The sequence below is a fragment of the Triticum urartu genome, chromosome 2 (genome assembly GCF_003073215.2).
Source record: "Triticum urartu cultivar G1812 chromosome 2, Tu2.1, whole genome shotgun sequence".
Classification (NCBI taxonomy): domain Eukaryota; kingdom Viridiplantae; phylum Streptophyta; class Magnoliopsida; order Poales; family Poaceae; genus Triticum; species Triticum urartu.
In genome coordinates, this window is record NC_053023.1 from 453,903,490 (window position 1) to 453,920,109 (window position 16,620).

Genomic DNA, 16,620 nt, shown 5'->3' on the forward strand with positions numbered 1-16,620 from the left:
CTTCAACAAAGTGGGACACGTGACGACACTAGGGCGCAACACGTGCAATGCTCCTATAAATGACATCTGAATCCAAAAGAATGCGAAATATTGATATGGTATGAACATTTATCCATCTAGGAGTATATAAATCGGATCCAAAATTTCACCCTTAATACTGGGCCTCGGGTTCGGACGAGGGCCTTTGCCCCCAGAAAAGTTGCTGCTGCCGGCCGGTGGGGGTGGTCGTAGCAGCGGCACACGCGCAGCAGGCCGGGCTTGCTTCTTGCTCGGGCTCGGCCGAGCAAAACCCCTCGACCAAACCCTAGATTTAAATACCCACCACCACTTCCACTGATCCACCCCTCCTTTCTCTGCCTCGAGCACGCACGGCACGGTGCGGCGCGCACGCACGCACGCTTCTCAACTCCCCAGGTCTCCGCGACCGCGAGGCCCTCCTGAAGTGGGAGGAGGCGACCCCGACTCTCCCCACTCGCCACCCCCACCCCCGCCCCCTCCCTCTCCACCACCCCGCGTCGCCCATCGAGAACCCTAGCTCGGGGTTGCGGCCTCGCCCCTCCCGCCGCCGCCGTCGGTGCTCGAGCTCGGCCGGCCCGCCGCGATGGATCTGTCCAACCTGACCCTGGTGCTGCGCGCGGCGCTCAGCCACGCCCCCGAGGAGCGCAAAGCTGCTGAGGCCAGCCTCGAGCAGGTTAGCCCCTCCACTGCCGCCTTGATGCCGCTCTAGCCTCTCGCTCCGTTGCTTGCATCGTTGACGCCACTATCGGGAGCCTGGGGTTCCTACCGTGGCGGAAGGGGTTGGATTGGGGGTAGGGGTTCGTCGGATCACTGCCTCGCGCCTCCTCCGCTGGTGCGTTTTGCCGTGGAATCCTGCTCAATCGAACCAGTCACGTCAACGCATCTTCTCTGTTCCGTGTCGAGTTGATTGCTGTTGCTATGTTTTCCGTGATCTGGAGCTAGGTTGCTGAATTGGATCAGTTTGAACCGGTTATCTGTATGAGCTTCACTTCTGGACCGGTTTGATGCTTGCTGTCCGTTGTCATCTAGTTCGACTTTGTTGTGGAGCTATGCTCAGTGTTATTAGCTCATGCGAGTGGCATTATTGACTTCCAGCTCATGAACACCTCAGAGTTGGTAGGCTTAGCAACCTGTTCAATCAAGCAGGCTGCCATTACACCTGAAACTATAAGACAGCATATAAAATTTAAATCTTTTAGTGGCATATAATCATGTACTCCGCACACAGAGCACTTATTTAACGATGAACATTTGTACATCACAGAGGTGCTTGTTTGCTCCCTTCCTTTTTAATGTCATAATATTATATGCTTTGTAAGGATGCAGTCAAATCTTTTCACAAGATTGTAAATTTGTTGGAGCAGAGTGATAATATCCTTTCTTTTAGCTATCCGCACACGTCCACTTGGACGAACTGTCTGTAAAGAGAGTTTCTTAGCCAACTTCTGTGCATAGAAGGAGCTGTTTGGTATATCGTTATGTTTGTTGTAATGACGCTCTCGAGTGCACTGCATTTTGGACAGCGCTTGTTTACATATTATGTAATTGAAATTATTGTTCATGAGAGCGCACTGAGTGTAAGACCATCAGTGTTGAAATTGTATTTGAGCTGATCTGTATACAGAACAGACAAATCTACCCGGTCGCCTTAATAACCTATTGTAAGTGTGTTTGCCTATAGTTATTAATCATATATGAAGCGACTGCTGCTGTGTTTTCTGAAGTTCAAACTTGTTTTTGTTCTTTTATTGTATAATAGTGAATTTCAATACTACAATATGCGCTAACAGAATTTGAGCCAAAACCAACACTCGTGGAAGATTTAGTATTTTGAAATAGAAAGTTACCATGTACCCAGAAAATTGCAAAGCAGCTCATATTGCCATGTTCTTATTTTTCTTAGAAACTTAATTTGCATTTGTTTGTGATTGATGAATAGCTACCCCTTTTCCAAGAATGAGAAATGGATTAACTACAGTGCATTACTTGTTAACATACCCAAAGGAATAATGCAGAATGCTCTAACTAAGCTGGCCATTTTGTTTTGTATTGTTCATTCTTATTCAGTGTTTCCTGTCTTTTTTGTTCTATACATGTTGCAATGCTATATGCATATGTTATTTCATTTCGGACCCTTGTACTGAAGTTCCTGCGATTCCTGCAGCTTCAGTATACGCAACAACATCTGGTGAGATTGTTACAGATCATCGTCGATGGAAGTTGTGATATGGCTGTGAGACAGGTCGCAAGCATTCACTTCAAGAACTTTGTTTCAAAAGCCTGGTCACCTATTGATCCTGGTACGTGGAGGGTAATACCTGGGCATTGTTCCCTTCATTTTGGTAACTTGACAATTTTTCTTCCTTTCTGTAGATGAAACACGTAAAATTCCAGAAGGTGACAAGTCTATGGTTCGTGAGAATATACTGGGCTTTGTTACTCAATTGCCTCCACTGCTAAGGTAAAAATAACTTTGCCGCAATCCACCTGTCCTTTCCTTAACAAGTAGTAACGTTTTACTGTCATAGCTGCTTGCTACAATTGTACTGCTCATTGTTTTTGGTTATTTTGTTATATTGTCAGTTTTTTACCAGATAAACTGAATTCTAGTGCCTGTAGTTTTCAATAGTGTATTTTTTTTTTGAAACGAGGCAAAAGACTTGCCATTTTTGTTGATTAAGAAGAAGAGAATTGCCCGGTTAATTGACGGAAAACCGAGCTAAAACCGATACAACCCAACCCATATGACCTGGGCACCACCGGCCAATCTGGCCACCGACATGAAACCTGAAGGTGCAAAGAAGAAAGACATTTGCCGAGGAGTCGCAAGCGTCATCGTCATCACCGGTTGCCTCGAACGGGTGACTCCGCCTTCACCATAGAGCTCCAATGGAGGGAAAATAATGTCGACCAATTTTAGTTTCGGCCTACTTATACTTCATCTTCCAGCTAATTGCAATTAAAAATGAAGCTTTTATGTTTTTCTTTATGCTGCTTGAAGCTCCATTTTGTTTCTAATAGAAGCAATATGTAGTAAAAAAATATTGACTTTGCCTTCATGAAACACATTATGGGTAATAATAGACGCTGGCTTGTTGTTAGTTCTTGAATGCATCTGTTCCCTTTTTTTCTCTGTATTAAACCTCCATTTGTAGAGAAGCATTATGCAAAGTACTTTCTCAAGTTGTAATGTGGCCACATGGTAATTTTTTTTGGCTAGCCATACCGGTTCACATATTCTTGTCTTATATAAGTTTTCTTAATGGCGGAAGCATAACATTTGGCATTTGTTGATGATAAACATATGGATAATTGACACATCTTTCATGAATATCTTTAGAGCACAGCTTGGAGAAAGTATCAAGACCTTGATCCTTGCGGATTACCCTGAGCAGTGGCCTAGTCTTCTACATTGGGTTACACATAACATGGAATCACAGGATCAAATTTTCGGAGCACTTTATGTGCTAAGGATCCTATCCCGGAAATATGAGTGAGCATACATACCACCTTTTCCATCTATCATAAATCTTTACTGAAATTTTGCTGTTGGTCTTGATGACATTGCAGCACAATGCTTTTGTTTTACTTCTATATGAGTTGGCACACTTATCCTATTTATATGCCTCATGGTTTAGGTTCAAATCAGAGGAGGAAAGGATACCTTTGTATCAAATTGTTGAGGAGTGTTTTCCTCGTTTGTTGAATATATTCAGCACACTTGTCCAGATTGTGAATCCTCCAATTGAAGTTGCTGACTTGATCAAGCTGATCTGCAAAATATTCTGGTCCTCAATTTATGTACGTTCATGGTCTTATTAACTTATTAATTTACACCCCCCCCCCCCCCTTTTCATGTACGCTTATGCTCGTGTCATGTGCTTTCTGCAGCTAGAAATTCCAAAGCAACTGTTTGAACCAAACATCTTCAATGCATGGATTGTTCTATTCTTAAACTTGTTGGAAAGGCCAGTTCCATTGGAAGGGCAACCATCTGATCCTGACGCTAGGAAAGCTTGGGGCTGGTGGAAAGTCAAGAAATGGATTACCCATATCTTGAACCGTTTATACAGTCGGTCAGTATTGAAAGAAGTTGGTTTGTTTTTCGTAAATCATTATTTTTTACTTGGTTACTCATTTGTCATTGACAGGTTTGCTGATATGAAGGTTCATAAACCAGAGAGTAAAGCTTTTGCTCAAATGTTTCAAAAGAACTATGCTGGAAAAATTCTGGGATGCCATCTACAGTTGCTCAATGCAATTCGCACTGGTGGCTATTTGCCTGATAGGGTTATCAATCTTATCCTTCAATATCTCACCAACAGGTTCGTGGGAGACTTTTTATGCAGCAGCATTATGTACTTCCAAAGGACAAACCAGCTTTCATAATGTTCAGATTGCCGCCTTCCATAATTTCTGGTTTCTGCATGTCCCACTAGTCATGAGCTTGCTGTGCATGTCTCTCTATGCCTGTTAGATAATTTCAGCAACACAACTTGCTCTACTGAGATTACTAATGTTACAAATTCTCTTTCATCTTCCATCTTTCCTGTGAGTGTATAATTTGCCTAGCAGAATGTATCTTTAATAACCACTGTTAGATTTATGTTCTTCCTTTTTGAACGTAGTAGTTTTGTGTTTGACATTTACTAGCTGTATGTTGAAAATTTCTTGTTTGGCATATTTATCTGTAGCTTACTGATATCTCCTCATATGCATGTTGGATCTACCACGCAAAATATGTGTACCTGGTGATCATTAAATGTGCGATGACTAACTGTAATGGGTTACTTGTTCTTGCAGTCTCACAAAGAACAGCATGTACCAGCTGATGCAACCACAAATCGACATAATTCTTTTTGAGATAATATTTCCACTAATGTGCTTCAATGACAATGACCAAATGTTATGGGATGAAGATCCACATGAGTATGTTCGGAAAGGCTATGGTAAAATTGCATGATCAAATTCCTCTCAATGATGTAAGGTAACATGCACTGTTTTCAGTGTTCATCTGTTTACTCATGATGCCATTTTTTTGCATACAGATATAATTGAAGATTTGTATAGTCCTCGAACAGCTGCTATGGATTTTGTCAGCGAATTGGTAAGAAAACGGGGAAAAGGCAACCTACAAAAGTTCATCCAATTTATTGTGGAGATATTCATGAGGTATGCATCGTTTTTGTGATTTGTGCTGTGATCCTCAACCTTTATGAGCTACCTAATTCAAGAATAACTTGGTAGGTATAATGAGGCATCAATTGAAGTGAAGCCCTATCGCCAAAAAGATGGTGCCCTTCTTGCCATTGGGACATTATGTGATAGGCTGAAACAAACTGATCCGTACAAGGCTGAGCTAGAGCGAATGTTAGTTCAGCATGTCTTTCCAGAGTTCAGTAGTCATGTTGGGCACTTGCGTGCGAAGGTAGTATGCTCCAACTTGGCCAGCAGTTCTACCTTTTGTTCCTTATTATCATTTAAACATTCAGATCATGTGTACAATTTGTTGAAGCCTGTGCATTGAAGCGTTCTACCTTTTTAATTAGAAAGTTAGAAATATGTTTATTTGTCCCAGAAATTTCCCCCACCTCAGGTCCAAAAGTTACCATGTTCACTTGTACTTTTCCAAGATACCTCTGTCCACTATTCCTCTTTGTAACAGCCTGTATAATAGTTTAAGAAAGGGTGCTGGGAATTTTCATCTTAAAACCAAACACAATTAATTGTGTCTTGTGAATATTCTATCCACTACCACAAAAACGTCTTATATTTAGGAACAGGGGATGTATTCCTGCAACAAGTTGTCATTAAGGAGAAGGGCTGAAGGGCATGCTTTAGGTTCTGGATGGTCTAGCCATGAGCCAGCAATTCACTAGGGAACAACGACACACAACTTTTCAACATGAAACAAAATGCTAATCTCAGTAGCTCTCATAGCCTAATGTGAAGCTTGCCCTCCAACGCTCTACTTCTGTTTTGATAGCATTGTCCACCGTTCTCAGATCATGTGATAGACCTGAAAAAACTGGCTCTTTCTTCCAAACTGAATATTCCAAGCTGCATGCAGTCGTCCTGATTGAAAGCTGCCAGATCCGGGAGCAACACACAAAGAAGTGCTGTATCGTCTCTGGCTCTTGTGCGTAGAGGACAGAAATCATGGTTGGGAGCTGACAGTGCGCAAGGTAACCTGTAGCCAAGCAATGGTGTTGCAGCTCAATCCAAAGAATCAACTCTTGAGCGCTACATTATCTTAACAAAATAAATGAGGACAATGGAAGTTAATTTGTTCAGAGAAGGAATCCTTATACTCTGACTTGGCCGGACTACTGAAGTTTTGGAGATAAGCGCCAGAAAATGGCGTCTTCTCTTGTATCCGAAAGGGAATTTGTCCAGATGCAGTTCAAAGTGACAGATGCTAATAATGTCTTGAGCTGAGAGAGCACTGTAACTACCTTGGATCCAAGTGTTACTCTCAGCACCTGGGCTACCACCTTAGATTATCTGATATTAGGTGCCAGCAACATAACCAGTATGCCATCAAGTCTAGTATTAGTCCACGAGAAGATGAGCTGCTGACCACAATCTCAAAAGTTGACTGCACATTGTGACCACTTGTCATATTTTAATTAATTGCTATCCTTAGGGAACCCTTTATTCAATTTTATTTTAACAGAACACTTTATATGCTCTGTTATAATCCAAGTTTATTTGTTTAATAATTACTCCCTCTGTCCCATAATTTAAGACGTTTCTTTACACTAGTGTAGTGTAAAAAAATGTATTACATTATGGGACGGAGGGAGTAGTATTAAAGTTCTTATTTTTCTTTATTTCTATGGTTATGCTCACCTTCCCTAGTTTTCCTTGATGTACTCGCTACTTCTATGTGACATCAGACTAATATATTATATGGACAATAGGCAGCATGGGTGGCAGGGCAGTATGCGCACATCACCTTCTCAGACCAGGACAATTTTCGCAAAGCTATGCATTGTGTAATCTCTGGTTTGCGTGATCCAGAACTTCCTGTCAGGGTCGATTCAGTCTTTGCTCTCCGTTCTTTCGTTGAAGCATGCAAAGGTGAGCTTCTTGATACCTAGTCAGTTATCAACTTTGCTCTGTTTGTTCCTTACAATTTCTGTCCCATTCTACAGATCTGGATGAGATCCGTCCTATCCTTCCACAGCTTCTTGATGGTAAGAACTACTTTATTCAACCTTGGTAGGAATGGTGATTTTGTTGTGGTTTGATTGTTATTTATTTGCAGAATTTTTTAAGCTTATGGGTGAAGTTGAGAATGAGGATCTTGTTTTCACTCTCGAGACAATTGTTGATAGATTTGGTGAAGAGATGGCACCATATGCCCTTGGCTTGTGCCAGAGTTTGGTATGTTGGCCCTTGATTTAAGTTTAACTCAATATATGGTCACATGCTGCACTGAATCTACCTTCCTGAAACTTCATGCTTACTAATTTTATAGGCTGCTGCCTTCTGGAGATGCATGGCTAGTTCAGAAGCTGATGATGAAGTAGAGGACTCTGGTGCTTTGGCTGCTGTTGGTTGCTTACGTGCTTTAAGCACAATCCTTGAGTCCATTAGCAGTCTTCCCCATCTTTTTATCCAAATAGAGCCCACTTTGTTGCCTATTTTGCGCAGGATGTTGACTTCGGATGGTCAAGGTATTTTGTTGTCTAATTATAACGACAGAGTGTGTTACATTTCAAGGATATTTATAGTCTCAACTGGTTGTTTACACATCAGTTTTGTCAGTCCCTTACTGGAACTAATCTTGGTTGTTCAGGATATCGATTCCTCTAGATGTAGTTAAAGCGAACTTAGACATAATTGGTTTCTGAATTGTGGTAGTCTTCTCTTTCTTTAAACTTTCCTTTTGATGACTGTGATAAAACCTTTCAGCTCATTAGAAGCTTGGATAGATGTAGTTAAAGCGAACTTAGACGTAATTGGTTGCTGAATTGTGGTAGCCTTCTCTTTCTTTAGACTTTCCTTTTGATGACACATAATTGGTTTCTGAATTGTGGTAGTCTTCTCTTTCTTTAGACTTTCCTTTTGATGACAGTGATAAAACCTTTCAGCTCATTAGAAGCTTGTAGGTATTTACAGTTATCTCTACACTCCCTCCCCTAAATTTGCTAGGAAAGATGTAAGAACTTGATAATTATTAGCGGTTTATGGGAGATGAAGTTTTTTTGTGTTAATATCAGTTTTGATTTTATAAACTTTGTTTTTTCTTCCTTCAATTTGTGCTGATGCATTCTACTCTGTTTTGCAGATGTTTATGAAGAGGTTCTAGAAATAGTGTCCTATCTGACCTTTTACTCACCAACAATTTCTTTGGACATGTGGAGCTTGTGGCCATTGATGATGGAGGCTCTTAATGATTGGGCCATTGATTTCTTTGAGAGTAAGTCTAGTTTTGAACATGTTGCTGTTAAATTTGTTATATGCTGGAAACTGAATTCTTGCTTTTTGTCTGTTACGCTTTCTGCGTCCAAATAATTATCACTTCTGAGGAAAAAGGTCTTTCCAAATCACTGGCACTTTCCTAGATCACCTTGATTATCTCCACTCGCACCCCTCACTTTGCCACCTTTTTAAGGGTGTGTTTGGTTGCATTCTCATCTCAGCATAGTTGTTCCCTCTTCGTGCATGCTCATCTCAACATCCCTCTTCATGCATGCTCTCCTCATGCATGCTCATAGTGTATTTGTGTTGAGCTAGTGTGGACTCATGCACCCTTCATACACTCTACCAAACACCCGAAAGTGGGCCGAGAAGGGAACTTTTACTCTCATGCACCCTTCATGCACCCTACCAAACACACCCTAAGTGCTTGAGATATAACTGAAAGTACTATGGTCATATTTCATCCAAAACATAGTTTTCCTGTCTCGTTAACGGTGCTAAGTATTTGGGAACGAAGGGACTTCGCTATCTTTGTGTGTGGTGTCTTCATTTGGTTATTTGGATACCATGCTACTTATTATATTATTTTTCCATTTCCTTTATGTTTGCAAGTTGTATTTGTTTTGCTCTGTGTCTTAATTAGCTGACTAGTTTGCATGTGATTTTGTCATGCTCATCGATTAGTTGTGTCCAAATAATTTCTCAGTGATGAGTTTTCCTTGGAATCAGGAAACCAAAAAACAATAGTAACTTCGAAGAACAACATGAACATAGCTGCTTGCTCTTTTCATATAAGCACTTGATGTTGGGGTGGGAAGATTCTTGCTGCTGGCTGGTGGTGGTCGCCTGGTCGCCATGGGCATGTCCCAGTGGGTACAGGAAGTTCTCATGCGAGTGTTTGCATGCGAGGGACACCCACCAAGGGTTGAACCTTTTTGTCTTGTTGGACAGCGTGTCCATGAAGTATCCCTGGTACATACTGTCTATTCTTGATGTTTATCCAGCCAGATATGTCACTGGTGATGTATCTGCACCTTTCTGTGTCCGATGAGGTATTGGATACCATTGCAGTTCCCCTACCAAGTACGGATGCTCCACAGTTTTTCCACCATGTACACATCTGTTACAATATTGCTCGGTGATGATCAAAAGTCAAGTGACATCCGTAGTTTGCTTTAGAAAGACATGTTATCTGGGATGAACATGTTTATAAGTACTACCTCCGTTACCTCCGTCCCATACTAATTGACACTCAAACGGATGTATCTAGATGTGTTTCAGTGCTAGATACATCCGTTTGAGCGTCAATTAATATGGGATGTAAGAGTGATTTTCTTTTGCGTGTAAAGATCTCAAAGTTCTATGGTACTATGGTATTTTTTAGAAATCATAATAATATCCGAAAGACAACGCAACATCCAAACAAGTCCAAAACCAGCATCATGATGTCCAAAACAGTAATTTAGCATCCTGGTATCTGATATCTTTTGGGTAAAACGCTAATTCATCGGCGTGTTGTTTCTCTTTTTTAGATATATAAACAGCAGGCATGTTGTGCCTTTTCTTGCTCCATTTGACATAATTGGTACAGTATCTGGTCTGGTCTGTGGGCTGTTATTATAAAGTGCTTATCTGCTAGGCTACTTGTTAGCAAACTGACCTGATAGTCAATCTCCTACTAGTTGGATTAATTTTGATAGACATACATTATTTTTTTACAGCAGCTCATTGTTAAATACTTTTGTTGCCGTGCAGATATTCTTGTCCCACTAGACAATTACATTTCTCGTGGCACTGAACATTTTGTTACCTGCAAAGATCCTGATTATCAACAAAGCTTATGGAAAGGACTGTCATCTGTGAGTGTAGATTTGATTCATTTTTAGCTTTAATTTGTTCTGAATGTGTAAGTAGTTCTGCTCTTACAGTGGCATATCAACATTTCTCTAGGTTATGACAGACCAAAATATGGAAGATTCAGATATTGTGCCGGCACCCAAGCTCATTGAAGTGTTTTTCCAAAACTGCAAAGGGCAAGTTGATCATTGGGTTGAGCCGTATCTCAGGCTTACGATTGATAGGCTCCGTCGAGCAGAGAAGCCTTATCTGAAATCTCTCCTTGTGCAAGTGGTATGAAATGTGCATATTTCCCTTTATCTGTTCCAAAACATGCTGACCAGCTAAAGATCTCTATCATAGTATGCATTATTTGGTTTTGCTGTTTTTAGCTTTTCTGTATCAGTTGTGTATAAGTAACATTGTCTGTCAGTGTAGAGTGGACTTTGAGTAGTACTTAAAAAATAGACGATATCTAAGTGTAGTGTTAAACATAAATGATCAACTTAAAATGTATTCCGCAGCCTGGTTTGGTAACCCTGAGCTGTTAACTGTTGGCCTACATTTACCTCCCTTCTTTTGGTCACTTTTCCAAAGTGAACTATTAAGACCCCGTTTGGATACATAATATTTTGGCGCTCTCTTGAAACACCATTGTTTCTGGAAAATTAGAGTTTTAAATAATCTGAGCCATTTGGATATAAGGACTACTCTTATAAACTGTGGCATTTTAATTGTGTGCATGGATGCATGCAATCTTGTGTTAATTATTTGTAGACCGGTGAGTTCAAAGAGTTCAATAAAAAAATGCTCCTAAATACTTTAACTGCTTACCACAAACTATAAAGCTAGATAGCCAAATACATTCAGGTAATTATATATATGCATGAATGCAATCTTATTCAAATTATTTTTAGATCGGTTAGTTGGTAAACTCACCTTGGGCTTTGCTAATACATGTGAGCTCTGCCACTCCATAGATGCAACCTTTTTTTTTGCAATTTTTTAATACATTTTTTTCAAAATAAGTTGATTCCAAACAGGGCTTCTGTAATTTATATAGGGCCTAATGCGTTTTTCAAGACCGCGTTTGACTATTGACAAGATTAATAGTACATGACATGCATAATGTGAAAATTATGTCATTGAAAGCTCCTTTCACATACGAATTTGACGATGTGCTTTGTGTAGTAAGTTGCATGTCATATATTATTGCTCTAACATTTGGTCAAAGTTAGCCTCGAAAAATGCATTAGGCCCTATATAGATGGAAGGAGGGAGTACCTTGTTTGCCATGATTTACAGTAACTAATCAGCAATACTAACCTCAGTTTATTGAACTATGTGATAGACTGTCCAACTGCTTTATGCTGGGTACGTACTGTTCTCTGTAAGAAATTATATAAACCAAAATCATTATCATATATATTTTTATATATTATGATCAGTCGTTTCAAACTTTAGATTCATATGGAGCAACCGTTTTACATGTTCATGGGGTTCATTTTTGCATGCCTTTTTTCCTGAAGATAATTTCTGACATGTGGGGTATATTCAGAATGCAGCAAGATATATAATGCCTTGTTCTTGTTTGTAAAATGTTATTTTTTCCTGTGAAGGTAAAGCACATATGGTTTTCTAGGCCTACAGTGCCATAGGTCCGTAGCTATTGCTCAAAGTAAAATCACTATATAATTTCATGTATCTTAAATGAGCACATTTGTGTATTTCATATTGTATGAAGCAACCTCATGTCATAGTAGGCAGACCATGTGTTCCTTCTGATTTCTGTGTCTAGAATTGATACTACTGATTGCGTGGGTTGGCCCTCTTGACAGCCATGTACTCATGTTGAGTCAGCAAAGTTACTTATCACACTCTCCATGCCTACTGCAGATAGCTAACGTATTCTACTACAATCCTTCGTTGACACTTGCAATGTTGCACAAACTTGGAGTTGCGACAGAAATTTTCAATCTTTGGTTTGTCATGTTACAACAAGTGAAAAAAAGTGGCAAGAGGGTGAACTTCAAGAGGTAAGTTTAATTAGCTCTTGCCTGTAAAATTATTCCTTTGTGTTTATTTGCTGTACTGACTCGACAAATGGCGCTTTGCTTTATTTTCAGAGAGCATGACAAGAAAGTCTGCTGCTTAGGATTGACTTCACTTATTGGACTTCCAGCTAATCATATTCCAGCAGAGGCTCTAGAACGCATTTTCAAGGCAACACTGGAGCTGCTTGTTGCATACAAGGAGCAAGTTGCAGGTGCATCTCTTATTTATTGTATGATATAAAGCGCTAGCCCTTGAAAAACTACCATATATTCCTGAGATTTCAGGCACCGGGTTGATTAAGCACTTTCATATATTGTTTCGCACTTTTGCAAATCAAGAGTTTCCTTGTATTCTGTCAGAGAAAGTAGGAGACTCCCACTGCATATTTATGCAAGAAAAAAAAGGAAATAACATACTAAGACTTCCAACTTTATTTTGCCTCTTGCTGTTATAGAACTTATTATATATGTAGTGTATTAGTGAAATGCTTAAATTTCTTCTTCAGTTAAATCTTAATCTTTTGCCTTAATATACCAGAATCTAAGAGGCAAAATGATGCTGCTGATGATGATGTGGATGAATTTGATGCTGATGAAGAAGAGAATGAGGAGGATGAGGATGATGGGGAGATGGGGGTTGATGATGAAGATCAGGATGAAGTAAATAGTCTTAATATACAGAAGCTAGTGCAGGTTTGTTTTCATATCTTGTCTCGAGTAAAATTCGCATTAGGAGATCTTATTGGCATGGTTTAATTTTTATTTTATATGCCCACCATGTGAATTTTATCTACAAGTGCTTGTCATGATGGAATGGTTAATAGGGCTAACGCAATCTCTGGTGAAGGTGCTTATTACCTTCAAATATGAGCATCAGAGAATTGCCAAGAGGAAGTCATTATCATTACATAAATACGTAGACTGCTTGGTAGAGTTCCAGATCCCAATTTTCCAGCCAACCAGCTCCTGATAAAAGCATACAGAATAGAATATGCTTGATTCTGGCAGCGATTAGTAGATAAGTCCTAAAAACAATGTTATTGGCTCTAGAAACACTGAAAGAGAGGTCTGCGATGAAAGGGCTGCTTCAAATATATGTATGTTGGGAAGTTGGGTAGCATTGGCAGGTAACTTCACCTTGCTTTGGACTCCTGAGGTTCACAGAAGATCTCCCCTCTGGTAGGCAGGGGCGAATGGTACCTGGAGCTGGGGCCTTAATCTGCATGAATAGCACATCTCCAACAAGAAATTTATATCTTCAATACTAGTACTCTAGGGAAAGATGATAAGTAAAGCGCACACTTCACTTGTGGCTTCATAAAATCACCTGCCCTTGTTTCATAGGCCTGTTAGCAGCTTGATGAGCCTTTTGCCTCCCTGTGTACACACGGACACAGTTCATGTGCTGTTAGCTGCACTGGAAAGAACTCCTCAGTCTCCTTTTGTTAACAATGTTGTCTGCAAAGAACAAGTGAAAAGATACTGTAGCAAAGATGTCACATCAGTATTTTGGGTATAATTTTCTTTGCGTTTTTATAGCACCCTGTGATCACTCTTTACACCCTTGTGGTAATTCAGGCAAGAGGTTTTCAGCTCCATGATGAGGATGATGATGATGATGATTCTGATGATGATTTTAGTGATGACGAGGAGCTGCAGACCCCGATAGATGAGGTTGATCCATTTATCTTCTTTGTTGGAACCATCCAAGGTAGAGAATATTTCCCACTGTATATTCTTTTGCAGTATTTATTTGTGCCCAAAAGTTGTTGACAAGGCAATAATTATTTTGTCCAGCTGTACAAGCATCCGACCCAGCCAGGTTCCAGAGCCTTATGCAGACACTGGATTTTCACTACCAGGCAGTGGCTAATGGCGTTGCTCAGCATGCTGAGGAAAGAAAAGTTGAAATTGAGAAAGAGAAGTTGGAGAAAGCAAATGCACAGTGATGAATGAATTATAGCAATGGTTGTTTGTCTTGAGTTTTGTTGCAGGCCAGTGCCTGTGATTTGGTGATCGCAGGCAATGGGTTTTTGCAGCCTTGGTCTACTTGTTTTTGGAGGCCTGAGGCACACAATTCTTGGAATAGAAGAAGTCAGACAACATTACCATCGTGGGATAATCTCTTGCAGCCTCGGTCTATTTGTTTATGGGCGGTGCGAGCCCTACGGATGATACTACACACTTGTTATGATGCTGTTTTGGTCCAGAGCTCCGGCTCCGTTTGGTTGATGGAATTTGTTAAATGAGCCCTGTGGGTGGGGCGCGTCCCCAAGTTGTCTTATAGCCTAGGAAGGTCCGGTGTAGAGTGTATATGATTGGGCGGTTATTGGTGGATTACCAATACGATGGTTTCATTATTTTTTTTCTGTCGTTGGAGGATTCAGTGAATCCAGTTTTGTCGGTACGATTTGTTGAACATCGCTCAAGCATGTCTCTGTATGGTTTGACAGAGGCTGGTGAAATAAACTTTGCCTGCATCTGGTAACCTGGATTTGGTTATCATCACTACCATGCAATACATTAGTTTTTATTTTTTGGGTGATATTTGTCGTCCGATCATCACGAGCATTCTTGATTTGTTGCATTCTGTACACTGAGTGCAGTCAAATGAACAACGAAGGCGGATAGTTATGATAATAATGCCAGCTAATGTAATCCTTCTTAAAAAAATCCTTATTATTCGGTTTGCATTATACTCCCTCTGTCCCAAAATTCTAAATTCTTGTCTTAGATTTGTCTAAAGACGGATGTAAATTTTGGAACAAAGGGAGTATTCGCTTCTACCTTTGTTTCAAATTAATTAAAGTTTTAGTTTGACCCACTACAAAAAGGTGTGCAAGATATATATAAAATCAAATAAACATCATACGAGTTAGGCTAGACCGATTGACAGACACATGACAGTGCTAGCTACTCGATCCCGATTGTCTTATTATTTTGTTAATTTTTGGGAGCAGATAAGTCCTGAATGTTTGGATTTGAGAATAACAAAACAAACATTTTTTGGTGACAATTTATATAAGTGAAGGATGCATAACAATTTTTGTTAGGAAATTACCGTGCTTCTCAACTAAATTCGTCATCCTCACGTCAACTAAAGTTTGCACAAAGATGTTTGATTTGCCATCCTGAACATTCAGGGATTTTATCATTTCCGTGCTTGTTTTTTTAGAAAATCAGGGTGTCACTTTCCTGTTCATGTTTACTACGAGCGAAACCGTGCACAACATGCTACGGATGTTCAGGTTTAGCAAAACGGTAAATAACAGAGAGCTAAAGCAAAAGGCAGAGCATTGCTTGCAAGCACGCAAAAGATTCAAAGTGTAGGGAAGCTAAAATCCTACTTCCTCTGTAATATAAGACGTTTTATATTTGTTAATGAAGCTACATACAAACTGAAATGAATGAACAAATACACTAAAATGCATTTATATACATTCGAATCAGAAAAAAATTAGAACGTTTTATATTTGTTAATGAAGGGAGTACTATATATTGCAAAGAACGACGTCGACGCGAGGAGAGAGAACAAAACAGGAAGCTCTCTCAGCTCCTTGTCCGTCGCCACGAGAAGTGGTGACCAACAATCAGATTCAATGATTGATGCTGGGCCCAGGAAGGCATGCTTCTATGAGATCTTCTCGCTTCTTGGTGGTTAATTAGGTTCATCTCCATCTCCTAAGATGTGAAACAATGAATGGTCATCCACATGAGAGAGAACTCCCCAGTTCATCTAACTGGGGCATGATATTGACCTTTCTCAACCACCTTGTAGAGGCAGGGGTGCTCTCAGCATAATTGTCAAGTGAGAGCAGGAACACTCCATTTGTTCTTTCTTCCGGAGGGCAAAAAATCACCCATGTTCTAACCATTTTCGCTTTTCAGGATTCTTCAACAAATCCGTTTGATGTCCATCCACAAGACATTGTAAAAAACATGCTATTCCTATGTTTTCAGATACTCCATACCAACAGTGACAAAGTTAGAACTAGGTGCTTTTTTATTGGCACTCCAAAACATGGCAACAGATTCAAAGACCTATTGAAACTTCACTGAAACTAGAGATAAATGGCCTAACATTAGAGGCAACCATACAGTCAAAAGCTAAATGCTAAATGGACCGTAGTTTTAGCAACATGCCTTTTCTTCAAGTTATCTTTTGTACCTTGTTGTGAGCTAATAACCAGAGAAAGAATGTGTCCTCAAGGGGGTATCCAAACCTTCCAAATAGGTTGTACTCCTCAGAAATTAATTATACTATATAAGGAACGACTAGATG

The 16,620-nt window shown here is 40.0% G+C and overlaps 1 protein-coding gene across 1 annotated transcript; it reads left to right on the top strand.

Moving 5' to 3' along the window:
• Positions 1–340: 340 nt before the first annotated feature.
• On the top strand, positions 341–14,846 carry LOC125537838 (importin beta-like SAD2). Its single transcript, XM_048701154.1, has 22 exons — positions 341–691; positions 2,183–2,318; positions 2,392–2,479; positions 3,359–3,511; positions 3,657–3,819; positions 3,910–4,094; positions 4,170–4,343; positions 4,822–4,967; positions 5,067–5,190; positions 5,266–5,446; positions 6,942–7,101; positions 7,176–7,217; positions 7,289–7,407; positions 7,502–7,700; positions 8,315–8,446; positions 10,204–10,307; positions 10,399–10,578; positions 12,181–12,320; positions 12,411–12,550; positions 12,877–13,031; positions 13,917–14,049; positions 14,136–14,846. The coding sequence occupies exons 1-22, from the start codon at positions 602–604 to the stop codon at positions 14,285–14,287; spliced, it is 3,096 nt and encodes a 1,031-aa protein (XP_048557111.1). The 5' UTR covers positions 341–601; the 3' UTR covers positions 14,288–14,846.
• The last annotated feature ends 1,774 nt before the right edge of the window (positions 14,847–16,620 follow it).